The 22,701-nt window shown below is 35.0% G+C and overlaps 1 protein-coding gene across 3 annotated transcripts in view; it reads right to left on the bottom strand.

Annotated features, from left to right (window-relative positions):
• Window positions 1-22,701, bottom strand: part of UTRN (utrophin) — a 568,097-nt gene that overhangs the window by 92,440 nt on the left and 452,956 nt on the right. For all 3 annotated transcript variants that reach the window (XM_014345496.4, XM_063605516.1, XM_008963924.6), the window contains 4 exons: window positions 12,013-12,281; window positions 8,576-8,722; window positions 5,732-5,810; window positions 2,533-2,593 (listed from right to left, as the gene is read on the bottom strand). In XM_014345496.4, coding sequence (XP_014200982.4) covers window positions 2,533-2,593; window positions 5,732-5,810; window positions 8,576-8,722; window positions 12,013-12,281 — 556 coding nt within the window. The remainder of the gene's footprint in view (window positions 1-2,532; window positions 2,594-5,731; window positions 5,811-8,575; window positions 8,723-12,012; window positions 12,282-22,701) is intronic.

The raw sequence follows: 22,701 nt of genomic DNA, 5'->3' as shown, positions 1-22,701 counted from the left end.
TGGTTAAACAAGTTTTGTGAAAATGGGAATTTGCTATATACAAATGGGCACATTTCTAAAAATTTGGAAGACTTAAAAGACATTTAACACTAAAACTACATATATTTTAAACAATCCGATCCTTTACTGGTGATGGAGAAGATTTTTTTCAATGCTACAGTCCTAAACGTTATTATTTAAAATAGTGGCCATCACTATATTATATCTATTTTCCAGTGCTGGTAATAGTGCTGTAGCCAATGGGAAGCCAGGTAAAACTAACTTTTATTACCAATCTGCCCCATAAGAACTCTGCCCCACAAGAACAAGAATACAATCCTACCAGATCCTTCCAAAATTATAAACATTTTGAATTAGAGAAATTCTGATTTAGACAATTCTCAGTCATATATAATTAACCTAAACATACAGAAATTCATTTTTAAAAAAGAGCTAAAATTAAGGATGGACTTTAAAAGTCCCAAACCACACAGATAATCAGGATATAAACATAAAGCAAGATATTTAATTTTTTTATTTAGTAAAACCCAAAAACTAGATCCAGTTTGCATTTTTAAAAAAATCAGATGATAAAGGACTCTAAGTCAATTCAATAAATTAATTAATTTCAATTAATTTGCATGAACTTCTTGATTTTTTTATAGTGCATGCATTAATTTTCTATTGCTGTTACAAAAATGTCTCCCTGGGATAAAATCAAAGTTGGCAGGGCTGAATTCCTTCTCTGGAGGTTCTAAGAGAGAATCCCATTTCTTTGCCTTTTCCAGCTTCTAGAAGCTGCCTGCATTTAAGGATCATGTCTGCTTCCTTTACCTTCCAAGCTAGTAGCTAGCATTCTCAAATCTCTGTCTCCTCTGCCACTTTTAAAGGCCCCTGGGATTACATTAAGCCCATCAGGATAATCCAGAATAATCTCCCTAATTAAAGGTCAGTTGATTTGCAACCTTAATTCCATTTACGACCTTAATTCTCCCTTGCTTTGTAACCTAACATTTTCACAGGTTCCAGGGATTACGATGTGAGCATCTTTCGGGGGTTGGGAGCAGTTATTATTTTGCCTACCACAGTACATCAGATTTATATCTAAATTTGTAATATTAAATTCAAGTCAATATTCAACCAAGCAAATTAAAGTTCTCTAATACTATTACTATTATTATTGTTATAGTGTACAATAAAAATGTAAACAGTTTTAAACGTTTTCAGTTAGATAATCACATCTTCTTTCACTAGAGACATGCCAACTTACCCAGCGTCTGACCTCTTTCCATTCTTACTTGGGCAAATTTGACACCAATCAATTGCTTTAATACCTTGTTCCCAACTCAGTTCACAACTCAGTGCATTGTAGGTTATACATTGATAAAAATATTAAACTCCCATAAGCTAATGTAACGTATATTGCTTATTATATTTATTATATATTATGCAAACCTGTTTTTTACCCTGAGCTTACATCTCAGACTGTAATAAAAAATTATAAGAAAAGACTATTTCACTAACATGGACTTCACACAACGTTTTCAGGAAGTATACTGGAAGAGCAGATTATTAGCATTTGTATAGATTTTGGAGATACCACACCCCATGTTAGAAATGATAAAAAGGAAACTTGGCCCAGAGATCTTCATCTGACTTACCTGAGGTCACACAGCTAACCTGAGACAGAGCTGTCTCCTGACAATAAGTAAGTGTTGTCATGATTATGATGCTGTTCGTCTGACACATAAAATAGGGTCAACTATGACTCATCACTAGAGCATGTTGTAAATTAATATCTTTACTAAGTTACACTCCAAGGGACTATAGAAGTAGAATTTTATCATTCTGTTCCATGACAATATATAGCCCTAAGCCAAGGATCAACGCCTACTAAGAGCCTGTGTAAATTATACAAAACTTATAAAATGTCATATAAGAAGAAGAAACAGTATGCAAGAAGGAGAAACTAACTGGACAACAAAATCAAAGAATGATGAGCCTATGCTAATAATGCAGATAACTTCTATAAGACAAAGAAAAACTTGACAATATTTCACTTTTTCATGATAAATCATTATTTCTTATTGGTGGAATAAAATGACAAGAGTATAAGACATTTTTATATGGATTTTCTTAGAGGAAGAAAAATGGTTTAGAATTTGTACAATTTGACAAATATCATTATGTCAAGAGTATTTTGAAATTCTGTCATTTTCTCCAATTTTTTTTTTAACTTTTTAGAGACTGGATCTTGCTTTGTTGTCCAGGCTGGAATACAGTACGGCCATCATAGCTTATTGTCTGTCTCCAAATATTTAAATCTCTACTTTAAAATATATCAGCTAAACACACCTATATCCCTAATCTGATACATGAAAAATATAAGTCTCATGTTAAAAGTAGTTTCTTTTTAATATTAACTATATCACAGTTTCTTTCAGATAATAGGACTGAATTCTATTTTTAAAAGTTATGGGGGGAGAAGCCTCTTAAGTTATCAATAAAACATGATTTTCTTGGTATCATAAAGGAGAATTAAAATCAACTTACTTGATGTAATAGGGCACTTTATTATGTGAAATGGATCTTTGCCACGGCAGCTGGACTGACGCTGAGGAAACAAAGGGAGATTATTGGAAACGTTGGAAACCAAAAAGCCTTACACCTTAATGCAAAACAACTGAACATTTTATAGCAAATTCAATGAACTGCTCTGGTTTCTGAGCTGGATTCCTATAATTATGAGATCCACTGGGCCAAACTAAAAATGGCTTTAAGGATTCATTTGAAGTAAAACAAGAAACAATACAGGTTCAAGGTCTAATGCCAACTAATCTAACCTGTTGATAAAAATACTTTTAAACTTTCAAATGGTGTTGTTTATAAATACTACAGTTTAAACCTTAGTGCCATCTGGAAACTGTACTCCATATATATTTTTGATAAAGCTAAAACCAAAATTAATTTTACCTGGTATATCCAGATTAAAAATTAGATTTTTCAAGACTGAATTTTCCAGATGACTAATAACATTGTTTACTTTGCATCATAGTCACAGGAGTAGCTATTGAGTACAGATGGCATTTAAATAAATTCAATTCTATAACATTTAAAAAGAAGGAATTTAAAAATAGGCAAAAAGTTGTGAAGAACCAAGGCAATCGTCTAGGCAGAAAAATCCCAATTTCTTACTTTCATCTGAAACATACAGAGAGCCCAGTCTCCTACTTTTGCACTAGACCTTACTATGACTGAGATTTTACGGGGTTTTTAAATTGAGGTACTTTTTTTTTTTTTTTTTTTTTTTACAATTCTAGTTACTTCTTACTTATAAAAAATATATTATTCCTACATTAACCAATTATTTTAAGACTTATTTAAGAAGAATAGTACATGTGAATTTAGTGCCATAAAAGAATTTTGCTAAATGAACAAATACAAAAATTCAAATAATACTTTGAATTTTCATACTTTGCAAATATCATCAGATCCTCACGTAGCCAGTTGTCACCAATACTTTTTTTCTCAATTTCATGTCACATTAATATCTTACAACTATTCAGCATTCTAAACTTTGCCAAGCATTTTCAAATATATGTTTTTGGTAAGGAAGCCAGCAAGATACACATTAAAGTTCCATTTGATAGATGAGGAACTAAATGTGTAGAGATAAAATAATTTGCCCAAAGAGTGATAGCCAGTAAATAAACGGTCGAGCTCAGATGTGATCTCAATTTCTGAACACTAGCTGAGCAATTTTTCTACTCAACAATTTCTCCTCTCTTTATAAAAGGCAAGCACTCTGTTCTCAATCTATGCCCACCAAAGTATAAACAGGGATGAAAATGAGGAAGTAGGTATGTTACATTTCTCATTAGAGCCAACCTCATTTCAGTGTTGGCACCAGGCTAATAGGTCAGTTTTTATTTTGTGCCTAACTAAACAGGCTTCTTTTATAACCATGGCTGAAGTCCAAGAAATATAATAAAGCCAAAGATTCCAAGCAGTAAAGGATAACAATTATTAAATTTATTAATTGGGACTTTGTTTACACTTCCCCACTCATTTTAATAATTGTTTTGATTTGAATAACTTCTACCTTCTTGGATTCTCAGTGTTAGACAATACAAGGCCATGTATTTGACTTTTACAAAAATGTGTATAAATTTCACAATATTTCACTTCCAAAAGAATATGTGCTTGATTTCCACTATGAGAGTGATTGCTAGGTGAAACTATAGCATTTCATCAATATTAAAGATAACTGATAGTTAGAACTGTAAAGACAGTCTCAATTATTTTGTAAATTCCTCTTTCATTTGGTCTTGGTACATAGCTTTACATTTTGAAAAACTGAGCTTTAGAAATCTGGAATACTTAATAATCTAATAAGTATACAGCAAACCTATTTACTTCATCAACATTGATGGTATCTGGACTTTAAAAATGTGTCCTGGCATCTAGGTACACAGTATATTCCAGGAAGGCGTATACCAAAGATTAACTACCTAAGGTCTAAGGTTTGTGAAACAGAAAAACTGTATGGAGTTGAGGTAGGGGTGGGGGCAGTGAGGAGGGTGAGAGGTAGAGAGGTATAGGGCAGGAAGGGGCAGAAAATGACTGATTAAGATTCTTGAAATTGTAAAAGAAAAGCCCAACCTTTAACTGAGGTAAGGCAGTTTATCAATAGGGACAAAAACATTAAGAGGAAATATAAATGTAATCAATTTAGTTAGAAGATATAGTACTTTTTAGCTGTTTCTATGGTTATAGTTGCAAAAAACTGTCATAATTGAGAAATAAGCTTTGCCCTAAGTTTTAAAGTTTACTTAAATTGAATTAAATGAAACAAATTGCTTTCTTACATATATTTGCTAAAGGAAATGAAAGGAAAGGAATTAATATTTATTGAAAGCATTTGTGTCAAGAACTGTGCTAGGTGCTTTGTGTAATTGGATATGCCTTGTCATTGAGTTCTCAAAACAATCAGAGGAAATAGGTAATACGGTATTTTAAGACAAAGAAATCAACCTTCAGAAATTCACAGGTCTGGTAAGCGACAGAATGAATGTTTAAACTCAATCTGGTTGACTATAAATCCGACATTCTTTAGTATCTTCAGCAGTGAATGATAAAGTAGAAGCTCAAATTGTTTATTGAAGATCTCAAGAATAGTCCATAAATTTAACAATTCCAGTTGAAAAATATTACATAAAATTCTGCATAGGTGGTTTGGCTACATACGCAATACTCGAATAGCAGAAAAACTAAATATAATCGCAGCGAGCCTAATAAATCAAAATCTTCCCACTTAAAGATTTATGGGGAATGATTTTTTTTACTTTGAAAGTTGAAGGTGTGTTTTAAATAAGCACATTTTAAGCAGAAAAATTAATTTAAAACCTTAAAAGATAAAACTGATTTCTTTATTATGAAAAAGTTCATAATCTTTGCCTATGACAAAGCAATGATGATATGATACTATGTTAGTTATCATAACAGACGTTCCAATGAGAAACCATAGCTAAAGATGAGTTCATTTCTCTTCCACCTTGAAGACTTCTCAGTTGTCATTACGTTATTATAAATAATAACCATTAAGCAATATTTTCATTGATGTTAGTACCTCCTTACATGCATCTATCTAAATAAACATATTTATAGCAAGGAATACGGCTTCTTCAATTAAAGTGAAAGAAAATGCTAATTCATTCAATTAATGCGATCAGTCCAGTTTATTAGTACTTACTAGAGAGAAAATGCTGAGAGGATGGTCCAAAATCTCTGTGGGCTTCCTGAAGCTGTTTAAGGCGATCATCCACGGAAACCTGTATACATACACATGCAAGTCAGAGGAAATAATTTGATTCCAAAACAATAACTTTAATAATATTTTTGCTTTAAAGACTATAATAAATGATGCTATTGCCCAGGATATGATTGTTTATATAGACCCCTTAGACCCCTTCTCTGTCTCTGGTATCAGAGTAATGGTAAAAAAAAAAAAAAAAAAGACTCCTTCTGACCTCAAATAATAGTAAACAGTGCCAGGTACTCTTCTAAGCAATTTATAGAAATTAACGCTTTAGTCTTCACAATAACTGTAAAGGTTATTTTTATCATCATCTTACAGATTAAGAAATTAAAACACAAAGAGGTATCCAAGTATATAAAGCTAGTGAGTGGCAACACTCCTGTTCGTATTCTGGTCATACAGTGCCAGAATCTGTGCCCTAACTGTTACTCTGCATTGCCTCTAAGGCAGTACATTGTTTGTAAAGCCTCTAAAGTCAAAATGTGGTCATGGGATCAGTGACCACTCATCTCTCTTTTGTAAGGAAGATGGTAAAAAGTGTTATGGGGAGCAAATGAAAAAGAAGCCTAGGAAACTAGATAGTTAGATAGATAATAGATTATATATATATATGGGGAGTGAGAGAGAGAAATAGACAGTACATAGATAGTGGATAGTTAGAAGGATAGAGTGAGTGAGGTGGTAGAAGATAAACAGAGAATGAAAAGACATGTGAGTATGCAACATCTTATTTTCCTCCAAATTTGTATCTGATCATCTCTACTTCGGGTTGAGATATATATTTCAGTTTGTACAGGCATATTAATGTACTCTTCGTATTTTTTTTAATATACATTTTTGGTTTTGGTTTTGTTTTGTTTGTAAAGACAGAGTCTCACTCTGTTGCCCAGGCTGGAGTTCAGTGGCACGATTATGGCTTACTGCAGCCTCGACCTCCTGGGCTCATGCAATCCTCCCACCTTAGCCTCCCAGGTAGCTGGGACTACACGCATGTGCAATCATGCCGGGTTAATTTTTTTTTTTTTTTGGTAGAGACAAGGTCTCACTATGCTGCCCAGGTTGGACACTCTACATCTTTTATCCACATCTTTGTTTTTGTTTTATTTTTAGAGACAGGGTCTCACTCTGTTGCCCAGGCTGGAGTGCAGTGGCACAAACATAGCTCACTGTAACCTTGAACTCCTAGCCTCAAGTGATCCTCCCACCTCAGTCTCTCAAGTAGCTAAGACTACAGACGCACACCACACCACACATGTAATTTTTTAATTTTTATTTTGTAGAGACAGGCTCTTCCTATGTTGCCCAGGCTGGTCTCAAACTTCTGACCTCAAGCGACCCTCTCACCTCAGCCTCACAAAATGTTGGGATTACAGGCAAGAGCCCCCATGCCTAGCCTTTTAAAAATACACATTCTATAGTTAGTTCTCTGCATTATGAAAATGTAAAGGGTTACTAAACGGAGAAACTAAATGCAAATCAATAACAACTGCACACAGCCTACTGACATTTCCATTTCCTTTTTCGAGCCTTGGTCATGTAATGCTAGTTACTGTTCCACTTAGAGGGACAATCTCATTTGCAGCTGTCCTTAAATGAAACTGTGTATGTCTGATTCCCTGGACAGCACTAGTTCCTCCTGGCTAGCTATTTAAATTGCATTAGTATGCACTTTGTTCATTAAGGCCTAAAAGCCTTCAAATGCCACACTTTATGAGTAAAGAAAATATTACTCCTGCAATTCAACAGTGTTGCCCACCAGCATAGATTTTTCTCTTCTTATCCAACCAGCAACTAACATCTGAGCTCTAGAGGTTACCAGGATCATAGATAAGGATGACAGAATACATATCTTCTTTCAAGTATAACATATTCCCCGACTTCTAATCTTCGGAAATTGTGATAACAGAAATAGAATGGGAAGTAAATCAAGATGGACCATAAGAATCATCACATGAAGATAATGAATTAGAGAAACAGAGCAGAAGAAAAAAAAAGAATAAAGAACAAATATTTCTATGTTCCACCCACTAGAAAAACACATATAAATTTAACAGATTTTGCTTTACTAATCTTAGGTTATTAACACTCTTTGCAAAGACTAAGATTGTAAAATATTGTATACTAATTTCTTACTTCTTCAATTTCATTAAGAAAATATGAACCATTGAGTGCTTTGATATTTGAATTAATTCAGCAAACCTATTATATGATAAAATATATCTCTCAAATGTTTTTATGTGCTACATCAAAATTGCATATTTAAATAAGGTCTAGAGTCATTAAACCAACTGCATTAGCTAAAATCTAAGAACTAAAGGTAAACACCACTGGTATAAATGTGCTATCTGGAAAAAATAAGGAAGATATTTAAATAGCAACCAGTTAGAAGAAAAACAATAGAGACTTTCCTGATTTTTCAAAATGAAAAAAAAAATACATGATGAAAGTAAGAAAAATGACTCCTTTATTAGCCATTATGTGAAAAATGTTTCTGTGACCTACCACAGGTTTCAATTACTGTGATTTATTTAACCTTTTGCAATTTTCTACAAATATCATATGAATAGTACATCAAAAAATTAAATTAAACTCTATAAATAAATGAGGCCTTTAGGTTCAAGATACTGAAAGACAAATACCTGATGTCATCACATGCTAAATTCATTATCAAATACCATCAGCAAAGAAAGAGAAAACGGTGAGTGGTAATATAGTGAGGTAGGGTTTAAAGACCACCCAAGGTGTAAGCCTGCATTATGAAGGGGAATAAGCTGATACCTGTAAAAGTTTCCATCGCATATTAAGGTCATCTAGCTGGCGAGACATCTTTAGAGAGGGATGCAGGTCAAGTGGAGACAGCTGACTGGATAAATCATTCACCGTTTTAACTTTAAAGTTGATTGGTGCAATTTCTTCTCTAAATGCCTAGAAGAAAAGAACAAAAAATATATTATTGGAAACGAATATAACAAAAGTTAATACAGTTGATCCTTGAATAACTTAGGTCTGAACTGCATGGGTTCACATATGCACAGATTTTTCTCAACCAAACTTCCTGGGTCCATTTATGCACAGATTTTTTCAACCAAACATATGGAAAATACAGTATTTGCAGGATGTGAAACCCATATATATATGGAGAGCTGACTTTTCCTACATGCAGGTTCCACGGGGAAATGTGGGACTTGAGTATACATGAGTTTTGGTACATGCGGGGTCCTGGAATTGTACTTCCAAATAAATGGCAAGGCCAGCTCAGAGGAAATCAACTACAGTTGCCCACTCAACAACAGCTGACTTAATTCAGGTCTTCAGTAACTTGGATGAAGAACCAAAAAGTCATTGTTTGTTACCCAAAAATATAAATAAGTGTGTGAAGAGAAAAATTATAATTCAAACTTTTAAAATGATTATGTATTTCCTTTCATGCTTTTTATTATATGCAGTTTACTCTGGAAAATGTATGCCATTATTTTCCACTTTACTGATATCTAATGTTGATTCTATCTTTAGTTTGTATTCGTATTTTCTTTTTATTCTGTTTTAACATAGCTACCTTAATATTTTTTCACCAAATGCAACAACTTGATTTTAACATGTTTCCACTTAAAATTAAGTTAGAAAGTGGCCAGTAGAAACAACATTCCTAACCATGAAACCAATGCCTATTACAGACTCAAGAGGTAAGATCTATCCCTGTCAAAATCATTTATAATCACTGTCTATGGTTAGGGCTTGGGCAGGAAGAGTGGAGTCTACAGGAAAAAAGGTAAATGAATCTTAGAATTGACAAATGCCACCTCTGAGCAAGGTCTAGAATCATTAAAACAACTTAGTAAGAGCACTTAGAAATTGTAATTATGAGCATCCATATTCTTGACGTTCCCAGTAAAGAATGGAAGCTGCTTGGGAATAGACCCTCACTATTCAGCACAGGACTTGCAATCCAAGAGAGACAGAATTAATTTCTATTGACAAAGGCCCACAAAAATGATATTTGAGCAATATTAAGCTAACACAGAATGGATAATGGAACTGGGATATTAAAAGAAAACAGTTTAAATTTAAATTGGCCACAAAATTATAGTTAATAATGTACCAAACTAAATTTAGAAGTAGTAGGTGTTGTAAACATCCCATTAGCTTTGCCCTCAGGTTTCCTCATTTCTACATTGTCCACTCTTTAAGTGGGGAGGCTCTGTAAGTCTCTTTAAGAGACTAGAGTCAGGGTGAGAACTATGAATGTGGAAGTTTGAAGTCAACGTGTGTAAAGTAAGAAATATTACCGAACCCTGCAGCTACCAACATTTCAAAGACAGGGTAGAAGAAGGGATGCATACAAATTCATGGGAATTGCTTCAGTATGGAAGGAGAAGAAGAGTTGAGATAGTTTTTTTTCCATTGCTGCAGATTTGGCATTTTAATAGATGACAGAATGTGCACACACAGAAAAACACAAAAATACAATTAAATAAGAAGAGCAGTTGTATGGTAATAGAGGCATTATAAGTGTAAAAAATTCACAATTAATATAGAAGCACAGGGAAGGAGGAGGGGTGGGTTAGGGTGGGCAAAGGGATTTTTCAGTCTGAACTTTGAAAAGGTCTGGGTCTCTCAGATTCAGTTTGAGAACAATTACAGAATTCAAATCCTTCAAGGTTTCTTTAGTCAGGATTTTAGCTATATGCATTAATATTCTCTCCATGGGTAGGTACCTTGGAGGACTCAAGAACTGTAATTAGCTTTTAAAATCAACATCTTTTTATTTTTATCTATTAAAGATTAAAAATGAAATGCCAGAAAATGTTTTGAGATGCATATAATTTCAAATAATAGCCTATTTTATTTCAAAAGATATAAACTTTAAAAAAATAGAATATAACTTCAAGACAGGCTTTAAAAATCTTTTGGAACAAAAAAGAAATTCAAATTTTTCCTCTCCAAAAATAATGTTTCTCTATATAAGCCACAGGTTAAAACATTTAAAAAGCTTTGACAAACAAGGTCTTTGGTTTTTGTTTTTCTTTTTATGGTCAGGTGTTATATGGCAATGAGGAGTCTTTCTATCAAGAAAGTTTATCTTTTGTTTTTGAAGAGATTCCAAATTAAGGGGCTCGAGATAAAGCAAGTTTTAAAATGGTTTCAGAACTGCTGTGTGTTCTAGCATAAAGAACCTATTTATCATGTTATGACTGCACTTTCCTATAACAGAATAAAAGACTATGTGGCCTTCCTTGCCATAAAAACAGAACATCTGCTAGTATCAAAGGTGCTAACTGGAAGTCTGTTGGCAGGTGTGACTCCTAAGCCCTTCTCCTGCCAGAAGGTGTGTATTCTGTAAATAAGAATGATTAACGATAATTTTAGGGAGTTAACATTATTTGATTACCCCCAAGGATTTCGTTTTCCAGTTGTTTTGACATATTTAATAATATTTAGCAAAATTCAGTACTTATTTTTATCTGACTACACTGTCAATGAGATTTGGGGTATACTTTAAACCATCTCTTATAACTCTTATTGTCTAAATTTTATTAACTTTTTTTTCAGGAGATGTTCTAGAATATGGGAACCAAAGGGGAGGTAACCATAAGTCTAACATCCACAGCTTTGGGCAATTCCTGACTACAAACAGAATTTATAGCTAAACTAATTCTTCATTAATATACAATAAGATACAATTTATAGATGAGAGTTCCCAGTAAAAGAGTGTGCTTTTGATTAAATCTCTATCTCCATCCACCAATTTACAAGAGATACCGAGTAGAGAGGAACCTGGAGACTATACCATATGGACACAATTCTGCAAAATCCAGGCTCTGGGAATCAATACAAAACAAACAATTCAGTGTCTTTAACAAATAAACTGAAAAGGAAAAAGGAAGAGAGGGGAAATCTGGGGATTAAAAATATTTTTTAAAAATAGGTAAACCTAATCTACATTGTCTAGAGATGCACAGTTGGATAAAAAAATAAAAATAAATGTAAATTATCATAAAAGTTGCATTAGTTGTTATTTGGGGGCAGGGGGTTCCAATGAACCCCAATGAGGGTCATATGGAAAGCACCTGTCCTGACTCCTGATGGGTGGGGTTGCAGCGGCGTTGGCTTTGTAACAATCCCTTATAACAATTTATATATGTGGCTCTCTTTATTTGTGTTATATTTAACAAGAAAACATTTCTTAAAAATCCTTCAAAGACAATGATGCTGACCATGATTTTTTCAATGTGATCCTGCAGCGAGTCAATGAGTAAGTCTCCCACGGGCTTCCAGCCATTCCGCACGGACTCTGCCTCCTTCATGTCAGCGTCCAGGTCATCCATAGCTCCCTGCAGGTCTCTGAGTTTCTCCAATGCCTTGTCCACTTGCTTTTGCCAATTGCTAGTTACAGCATTTAGACTTTCCCATTTTTCTTTGACTTCAGAAGACTGTTTGCGCATGGCTTTGGCAATCTTTTGGGCTCTCTCCTCAGGAGTTAATTCTGTGATTAAAAAAAAGAAAAAGAATAATTCGGATGTCTGATTATATATTCTTAATAGCCAAGTGTGAGTGTTACCATCGTTACTGAGAAATACAGAGAAAAAGTAAGAAAAAATTACTCCGGGGTAAAAATTGTCCAGGGTAAGAGAATTTCTCCATACTTCATCCATGAATTCTCTGCTACATCTAATCATACACTCAAAAGGAGAATAAAACAGTTACTGAGATTAATAAATTGACCCGGTTTTTGAACTTTAATATATTTCTAAAGCCACTGAAATGTAAGAAGATAACAGAAGAAATAAACCAATTTTTCTTTATCATAAATTCAGTTACACAAAATCCAAAGATACTTTTTCATTTCAGTATTCTCAAAAGAAACGGTAAGTATAATTAATGAAGAATGACTATAAATTATAAGCAAAAACTCTCAGAAAATAAGATTAATTTATTGTGTTCCTAAAAATAAATCACTGAAGACAAATAACATACCTTAGATAGTGATCATCTCTCTAAGGCTGTTTAGCAGTTTAGTTTTAATAAAGGGCATCATCTGCAGCCCACAGACATTTTAGCAGGAAGATAGCAAGATTTCAAGGACCATCCTAAGTTTGTAATAGAGCAAGGGGGCTTCCACAGTGCCTGAAATAAACTTAGAGTTTCAGATAAAAATAGCAGGCATAACACATGGACAGGCCACAGGATGTGGGCTGGAACAGTCCAGAGGAGAAGCAAAGGATACAGACAGAAATCAAAGTCAAGTTCAAAGCCAAGGGTCAGAAATATAAGAGATCGGGAGCTGGTAAAGCAAGGGCAGAGGAATGCAGTCAACACTGAGGAGAAATTCTCAAGACAGCTTAGAAAGGTCTCCAGCATGGCTCCACACTCCTGGGGCCTCACTATCTTCTACACCTTAAAATACCCCTTTCCTATCTAGCTGGTTTGATGGTGGTATCCAACTGTCCACTGCAAATAAAGAGGCAGTGCAATTGACATAAACTGTACATTAATTTGAGACAGAAAACACATTCTTCTTTGTGATAACATCTCATCTTTCAGTACACATCACATTAGCAATTTCCACTTCACCTCAAAATGTTCCAAATCACTTGGAAAATGATCATCATAAGATGAACTTCACCATAAAATGCACAGAAGCAAGCTCTCCTAAACTGTAACTTTCATCCTCAGTGTAAATTGGTCTGCCTGACTTTATTTAAATATTATATAAAAGCCAAGTCAAAGGTGACAGAACACATATGTTTGTCTCTCTAAATTTCAAAAAAATTCTAGACATTGATATTTAGCAACCACAGAACTACAAGTTGTGCTGCTTAAGTGGTGGAAGTCTACAGGGAAACTTCAGAAATCTCTTGGCAGCTGAACTGAAGGAAGAAGAGAAAACATCACAATTGGTAGATAGGCTAAATATACCAGTACAAGATAAATAAAGAACATAAGTGAATTAGAGGCCAGGTGTGGCGGCTCATGCCTGTAATCCCAGCACTTTGGGAGGCTGAGGTGGGTGGATCACCTGAGGTCAGGAGTTGGAGACCAGCCTGGCCAACATGGCGAAACCCCATCTCTACTAAAAATATAAAAACTAGCCGGGTGTGCTGGTGGGCGCCTGTAATCCCAGCTACTCAGGAGACTGGGCCAGGAGAATTGCTTGAACCCAGGAGATGGAGGTTGCAGTGAGCTGACACAGTGCCATTGCCTGGGTGCCAGAGTTGAGACTCCATCTCAAAAAAAAAAAAAAAAAAAAAAAATAAGTGAATTAGAGAAACAGGTTGAAGTAACTGTCTAGGAGCCCAGAGAAAAGCCCTAAAACATGCAACATGTCAGGATTGCAAAGGCTTCTTGAGAAAGCAGCTCTCTGAAGGCCAGTGTATCATTAGAAAGACAAACTTTATTTAAATCCTTATCCCTTTAAGATATCTAGGCTGGGTGCGGTAGCTCACGCCTGTAATCCCTGCACTTTGGGAGGCCAAGGCAGGTGGATTACCTGAGGTCAGGAGTTTGAGAACAGCCTGGCCAACATGATGAAACCCCGTCTCTATTAAAAATACAAAAAAATTAGCTGGGTATGGTAGCGCATGCCTGTAGTCCCAGCTATTCAGCAGGCTAAGGCAGAAGAATCGCTTGACCCCGGGAGGCAGAGGTTGCAGTGAGCCGATAATGTGCCACTGTACTCCAGGTTGGGCAACAAGAGCAAAATTCCATCTCAGGAAAAAAAAAAAAAAGATATCTAAAAAATGATGAATATATAATACTTATATTGTGTATATTTTATATAAATATGAAATGTTATGTCTAAGATAAAAAAAATCATTCTCAGTCTCATGAGAGGTGGTAACTTTTATGATTAAACACCTGTGTTTGTTAATAAGTCACTTGGGCTTTTTCAAAAATATATCTTAAGCATTGACTACTGTAAAAAAAGAAATACACTACTCATTTCAGAAGGGACAACTTAATTATGGTAATTTTCCTCAGATAAAGTAAAATCTTATTCTGTCAGACATTAAATAACCTGGCACAGGGAGGCCCATGGGTTCTTTGTCTTGTGACAAAACATCATCTGCTGCCTCTAACGTTTTTATCTTTCCTTAATGTAAAAATCTATTGATTGAGCAGTCCTTGTGCAGTATTTATTACATAATCCCCACTCAAGAAGCTACTCAGAAGAAAAGAAAAGCTCTGTGTTCAATTCACCATCTGTCTGCCAGAAAGGAAACATATCAACGAATCACTTTTGAGTCAAAATAATAGTTTCCCAGTGCAGCAACAATCTCAGCTGAATGCATACTTTAAGCCAAGCACAGAGCAAAGTAAAAAACAAAACAAAAACTTTCTAGAAGTCTGTGAAATACATAAGAAGAAGCGACATGTGAAATATGAAGGTATGACTATTTGGAGTAAAATAAATAATAAATAAATTCAAACATCTAAAAGGCAGAAAAAAATGAAAAAAAGGGAAATGATTGCATTCTTAAAAAAAAAAAAGTCCTCTCATTTGAAAATCAAAGGACAAATGTTACTTGAGATTTTCTGAATAGGTATTTGTGGTAAATGCTAAGGCCCACCTACAAGTAGAAGCAGAGAATCTGCTCCACCAATGAAGAACCCCGGTGTCATGTTAGAAACGACCCTCACAGTGAGGGACTGAGTGAGTTTTTAAGGCTGATAATCCAGGAACCCTCCCCCAAAAGGTAGTGATTTCCCTGGTCAGCGTAAGGTCTGGCATGGATATATAGATGCCAAAGCTCCCCAGGTGGTTCTAACAGGTAGTCAGGATGGAATGTGGCTAGCCTATTGGCATATAAATTGATTTCTCTGGACCACGTAGCTGAAGCTCACGGGACATTTCCACTCCACTGGGTTCTTGTGTCAACACAGAGCACAGTCACTAAATACTGGAGGCCAGAGAGCAAATGAAGCTCAGTGATAAGAGGATAATCTAATTTGCATTGGGAAAGGCAGTAATAGAGGCTAATGCTAGAGACAGAGGAAACAGCATGAGAAAACCAAATAAATTTGCTAGCAATTCTGAGATCAGAAGACTTTTTTTTCCTATGTCACTTTCCTATTCTCTAAAGTGTGTGTGTGTGTGTGTGTGTGAGTGTGTGTGTGTGTGTGTGTGTGTGAGAGTGTGTGTGTGTGTGTGTGTGTGTGTGTGTGTATGCCCTGTCACTCTCCATTCTCCTCCCTTTGGGTCTTCCCATTGAACTGGCCAAAATTTGAGGGTAGAATTATATTACATACATATACACTCAACTACTCAGAAGAATATATATATATTTATGTATAATATACATAAGTAAAATTATGTATATATTATACATAATTTTTATATATCTATATATTTAAAAATTTTATATATATATATACACACCTTTTTTTTTTTTTTTAGTCAGGTTCTTGCTCTGTTGCCCCAGCTGAAGTGCAGTAGCATAAGCCTGGCTCACAGCATCAAACTCCTGGGCTCAAGTGATCCTCCCACCTCAGCTTTCTGAGTAGCTGGGATCACAGTTATGTGCCACAGTGGCCAGCTAATTTTTTTTTTTTTTTTAGGGATGAGGTCTCACTATGTTACCCAGGCTGGCCTCAAACTTCTGGCCTCATGTGATCCTCCCACCTCAGTCTCCCAAAGGGCTAAGATTACAGGCATAAGCCACTGCACCTAGCCTCTTATTTATACTTTTATATTTATTTATATTATATATTTATATATTATGTATTATAAATATTATACTTATTTTATATTCATATTTCATAATTTTAAATACCAATTTATTTATTGCATTACAAAGCTATTTAAGGGACCACAGATAACTATCTTTTAGAAAGAAGAAACAGGAAGAAGACAAAGGAAGAGAGGAAAAAGGAAAGATCAATCCTGACGTTTTCTGTCATCCAATTACCTTTACTTCTTCAAATATGCAAATTAGTGGCACAGCATTTATGCCACGCTCTTCTTTATACCATGAGGAAAAAGACTATAATACACTTGCTTAGAATGCAGGTGAAAAACCAAAGCTGGACCAGGAACAGAGACTAGGATTTGGAATCAGTCCTGCTCCCATTTTGCCCATTGCCCCAGGCCAGTTACTTGACCTGCCCAGCCCAGTTTTATCAAGTGCAAACCCTATTTTCTCATGCTAGAAAAATATTTTATTTCAAGAGTCTATTTTACCTCAATTCAATTATGTAAGAAGGTTGAGCCTCTGTATATCTCAAAGAAATCTTAATAGTAGAGGGAAAAAAACTCTTCCTTTGAGTGCTTATGCAAAGCTATTTTTTAAATTTTAAAAATGAAACTATGTTTCTCCCATGAAATAATGATAGAAATTTATTAGAATTCGCCCAGTGTTATTGTTTAATAAACATTTCCCATATGTATGGTATTTTTTTCTCAATTATGATATCAACATTTGTAATCTCCATTGTGGCTTTTCTACACTTACGTTTTAAAGCCCAATGTCAAGAATGTTTTCTTTCCTTCCATATTGATTTTATAGTAGCCAGTCTAGAGATTGGTATGTCCTCAGTATATAATTACTTAATTGAGTTGGACTGAATTGAATTTTTAGTGCTCCTTTTTATTGAGAACATTCAACTTTACACTTTTAAGTGGACATATTTTCACTTCATTTTTCTTCCTCCTTCTCACATCTGTGTAAAGCACTTATAAAAAACTATTGTGAAATAGAAGGATCAACCTTACAAAGTCATTTCAAGTATGGTAATTCCAAATACCTTATTTATACTATTTGCTTTTTTGCATGTATCTATAATCTTATTGTTTTATTCTACCAAAAGATGAAAAGGAAATATTAAAACAATCAAGTAAAGAAAAAAATTCACAACTGGCATTTTTACTGCTGGACAATTTGGTAGAAGAAAAGATTAGGAGACTGCATGCCAGTTCTAATACTAACTAGTTACATAATCCTAGATATATTCCTTATCTCTTTCAACCTCAGTTAATACATAGAAAGCTACTAGCACATGTGTGGCACACAGTAGGTTCTTGAGGAAGATTACTCTTTCATTCCTTTTTACTATTTTATAACTAGCTCTGGGAGGCTTAGATATCTGTAGAGATTTTCACATAAGCAAACCAGGTTGATTAGCCAATAAGAACTCAAGGGAAAAGACTTGACTTGCTCTCTCTCAATATCTCTCTCCCTTTACCCCCTTCCTATTTCTCTCTCTCTTTCCTCATGACCAAAAGATGTTTCTGATTAAAATACTGGGAAATACATTATTTCCTAATTTTCTGATTAAGTGATTAAGATCCATCTAATAACTCTGAAATGTTCAATCAGTGTTTGAGAGGGCCCTGACCATTTCCTACTCTGTACAATAACTGATGACAACCACCCATTATGAGCCAGATTACAAGTACATCATCAAGTGCCACGGCTGATTACTGCTTCTAATTATGTCCATTTAATAAATTATAAGGATGACAATAACAAGAGGCTACTCAGAGCAGATTCACCTGTTAATATGTAGCCTAAATCTTTCAATACGGATATGATAAAGATGGCATAGATTCATCCATGCTGCTAGTGGACTTCTCAAATTCTTTTTTTTTCTCTTTTTTTTAAGAAAAGAGAACACAGATATATTTAGGGAACATCAAGACCTCAAAAGTAAACAGATTTAGGGACTACCTTCCACAAATAGTAAACGCAAGTTATTAAGAGAGGGGACACAAATGAAGGGGAACTCAGAATACAAAACACGCTGTGGAGGGAGCTACATGGCACCACTGACCTGAAGTCAATAGAGGCAGAACTGGAGTCTAAATACATTCAAGGTTTACTCTTCTTGTGAAGTGGCCAAAGTAAATAAGCCCAGAGTTGAGTGGAGGAAGAAGCAGGGGCCAACCACTAGACAGATGCAACTCCAAGGAAAGAAGCAGGAAGAGCAAAGAGACCCTGGAACAGACAACCAGGGCCTCGCTAAGCAACCTGAGATCTTTCCATTTTCTTCATTCAGGAATAATCCCTGAATTTCCTCCAAGTAGTGGCAGTTTTGCGATTTATTCAAGTGAATTCCTTTGGGCTGGACATCAACAGATGGGTCACTGGGGGCAGGCAGGTGGCAATAAAAGGAAAGAGGAAAAGCTGAGAATGTTTCAGGAGGAAAAAAACATCTGTTTTGCCTACTACTGTATCCCGAGTATCTAGAACACCCCCCTTGTAAATGGTAGGCACTCAAAACGTACTTGTTAAATGCATAAATCAATCTCTGTACAATATCTTTAACTAGAAAAAGAAAATAAAGAAGAAAATTCTCCCCTTTCTCTTTCAAGAATCAAAGGACAGGAGTTTTAGATTCAAAGTCTTTTATTTCTTGCCACATGACTGCCCATCTCTCCCCAGGCTGCTTCCCAGCTAAACACAGCCCCTAGTGATTGATCGAGCTACAAAGAAGTCTGGAGCTTTCTATCCATTCTCTGCCATTCTTATAAGTTAAATATGGCTTATGTTTATGTATTGCCAAAATAAGTGATGAGTTTAATTGAAGAGGAGAATTCATGCCTTTGCTAGGATTATACTTCTTAAAAAATGGCAAAACCTCTAATTCTTGGAAGATTCCAGTTTTCTACTAAGAACAACAACAATCACAAAACATAAGTACATTATACCATGCTAAAAGAGTCTTGTATCCTCCGGTCCTTTATGTTTAAATCAGAAAGTAATGTCTCAGATGCTGACTATAATAAAATACACACGTGTAAACGATTGCCATCTTTTTATGAGGCAAATGTGATTTATGAATGGCTGTAACACTGATTAGAGAACATAACAGATGGTAAACAATTAATTGAAAATGCTATGTCTATCAAACAAATCTTTATCATATAATTCTTCATGAAGACTGTTGTTTATTTAAATGAGATTTTATTACTACGGTAGGAGTTAGCATGAAAAACATTTTCCAAATTTTTACCCAATCGATGGGCTTACTCAGCTGGCTCGTTGTATTTTAGAAAAGTTGAAGACTAGATGCATTATATTCATACAGATATTATAGAACTTTAATTTGTGAAAAATCACATTACTGCTCTGTAGTTAAGAACACCGGAAAAGAAAGTAACATTATATTTTTCTGCGCTTTTTCATGCATTACAACTTTACTAATCTAATTTGGACTTGAGAAGCTAATGAAATTATTGTCGTGGTCTATAGGCCTGAAAGCAATTACTTATACTTCAAATTTTTATATGAAAATTAAAAAGACAAAGTCTAATATTGCCTAGACACCTTCTCCCTTGGTGTTAGGAAATCAGTGAACTGTTTATGATTCCATTATGCAGCGTGGTATTTCAGTGAAGAAAGAGCAACAATAAAGAAAAAAGCAAAGAGTTATAAGCATATTCAATTACTGTGTGAATTATTTTAAAATCGAAGAAAATAGAAAATAAGATGTTGTTTCTATTGAATAGCTACAAATACTAATTATTACGGAAGTAGTTTAAGATAGTACACTATGGCAGTTAAGAGCATCAAGTTTTGTGACATAAGCCTTAGTTTGTATTTTGGCTCTGTCACATAGAAGACAGTATGCCTCTAAGCCTCTCAGACTCTCAGTTTCCTCATCTGTAGAATGGGTGGTAAGTATTCACCCTTCAAGGAATTATTATGAGAATGCAATTAAACAAGGTAGGTAAGTTTCTTGGCACAGTGTGTGGCATATGGTCAGCACCTGTGAAATGCTGGCTTGTTGGGAATGCCTGCATTTACTACCATTTTTCACTTTCCCCTTCCTTTATGGGATTGGATACTTCCTCCATTTAGCATGATATTATGAAGAAGGTCTGCCAATCCTAGCAGTCCCTGAGTCCCATGTTACTCGGGCCAAGTCAACCAGAGCCCTCTCCTGGAATATTCTGGATCTAAAGAAGGGTGAGCCCTTCCTGGTATGAGGTTGTGAGCTATACAGTCATAGGAAAGCTAAGAAAATGAAAACCTGTACAGAGAAGCAGAGAAGAAGACATGGAGAAAAGTCTTCTGGGTGGTATTCCAGTCCCTGTGGTCAGCTATGTCTCTACCGTGGCTCGGTTATGGAGGCCAATGCCTTCCCCTTCATGCCTACACTCAGGGAAGCTGTGTGCCTGTCATTTACAATGAATGAGGCTCCAATTAATAAAGTTGTTAGTGAGGAAAACAAAAGCCCTGGGAGAAAACACCCATTAGTTTTACTAGCCCAGTTACTTCTATTAACTAATGTGTCATTTGTCCTCATTTTATTACATACAAGAAAATAATGTTGTAACCTTAAGTTATATGGAGAATATAAAAGTAACTTCTACTAAACTATACAATAATTTCAAATATTCACTCATTTAATAACTATGAAATTGTATTTGCATAAGTTTGCTAATACTGGCATAAAGTGGACTGACATAGTGGACTGAATATGTCACTTATAAATTCTTTGTTATATCACAAAATATATGAGATTTTACAGGGAAGAAAAATAGTCTTAATACTTGGCTTTCTAAAATATCAGGAAATATTTAAAAATTAAACAGTATACCCTGAGTTAAATATTACATACCATATTATGTACTAAATATACATAGCCATCTGTCAAAGGACCAAAGAGGAAAACATTAACCCATACATACTTTTTCATCTGAAAAATTATTATTAACTATTCATCACATATACATTCATACACAACTATATAAAGTTGTATATGCACATACACACATACACAACTATACCCACTATACTCAACTATACATGCACAAATAGACTAAATTAAGTAATAGCTGGGTTTTTCTATGATTATTAATAAAATATTTAAATTAAGCAAAATTGACTGCACCAGGCTGAAACAGAAATGATATTCAGGCAGCTTAAATAAAATAGTAGTTGTAGTAACAGTAATTCTTTAACTGGAATAATTTTTAAAGATGATTCCTGAGGAAACTGGTGGATAAAATAATGCAATCTCTTTTTTAATCCAAAAATATCAAAAGAAGAGGACAGGTGTTTTCTCCATACATATGTATACAATGAATTGTGTAATTTTCTAAACACATTTAGAGGTGAGATAGCCTATAAAATTGTTAGCAGTTTTATTTAGTGATTGATACCTTAGCTTTAAATCATAAAGTATGTTTGGTGGGGGGTGCTTGTGCATGTGCGTGCCTGCCTGCCTGCATCTGTATGTGGTATGGAGAGAGGAAGATCGACAGAAGGCTCTAACTCCCCTGTGCAGATCTGACTTTTAAACTGAACTGAAGGTAATGAACAGGAGAGAAGGCACAAATATTCCCTAATTCCCTCTGGAGGTTTGGGGGTAGGGGTGGGTGAAGGCTGTTGTCTTGCACAGCTTCACTGTGCAGCAGTGTGGTTCACACAGGAATTCTGATCTGGTACTGAGAACAGCCAGGGGAGGCTGGCAGCACAAGGGAGAGACCAGAAAACATGGATGCAAGTTTAAGAGGCTCTAGACGTTGAGATCAAGGAGGCGCTAGGAAGTTAGGGGCCAGATGGCTGTCAGTGAACACAGATAGAGGAGATAAAATCGAAGGGATGAGTCAAAAGCCAGCCAAAATCCAGAGGTTAAGGAAGTCATTGTCATAGACGCATAGGGCTCTGTTCTTGCATCTACCTTTCATTAGCTGGATGACTTTGGTCAGCACCATAATATCTTCTTGGTCTTTGTGTTTTTATTTTTAAAAAAAAATCATACTGTATGATCGGCTCAACTCATTGGGATAGACAGGAGAATGAATAGGAAAGTTGCTTGGAAAGTACAAAGAACAATGCAAAGGATGAGAGATTGTTGTACTGTGATACTTTCTAACACATACAAACTAGGGATTAAAATCAAAAGAAAAACAGTTCAATTGCATTAAAAGGAAAAAGTATACATTGACATGATACAAA

This window comes from Pan paniscus, chromosome 5 (genome assembly GCF_029289425.2).
Source record: "Pan paniscus chromosome 5, NHGRI_mPanPan1-v2.0_pri, whole genome shotgun sequence".
Lineage (NCBI taxonomy): Eukaryota > Metazoa > Chordata > Mammalia > Primates > Hominidae > Pan > Pan paniscus.
This window is presented reverse-complemented; position numbering and strand designations above follow the sequence as displayed.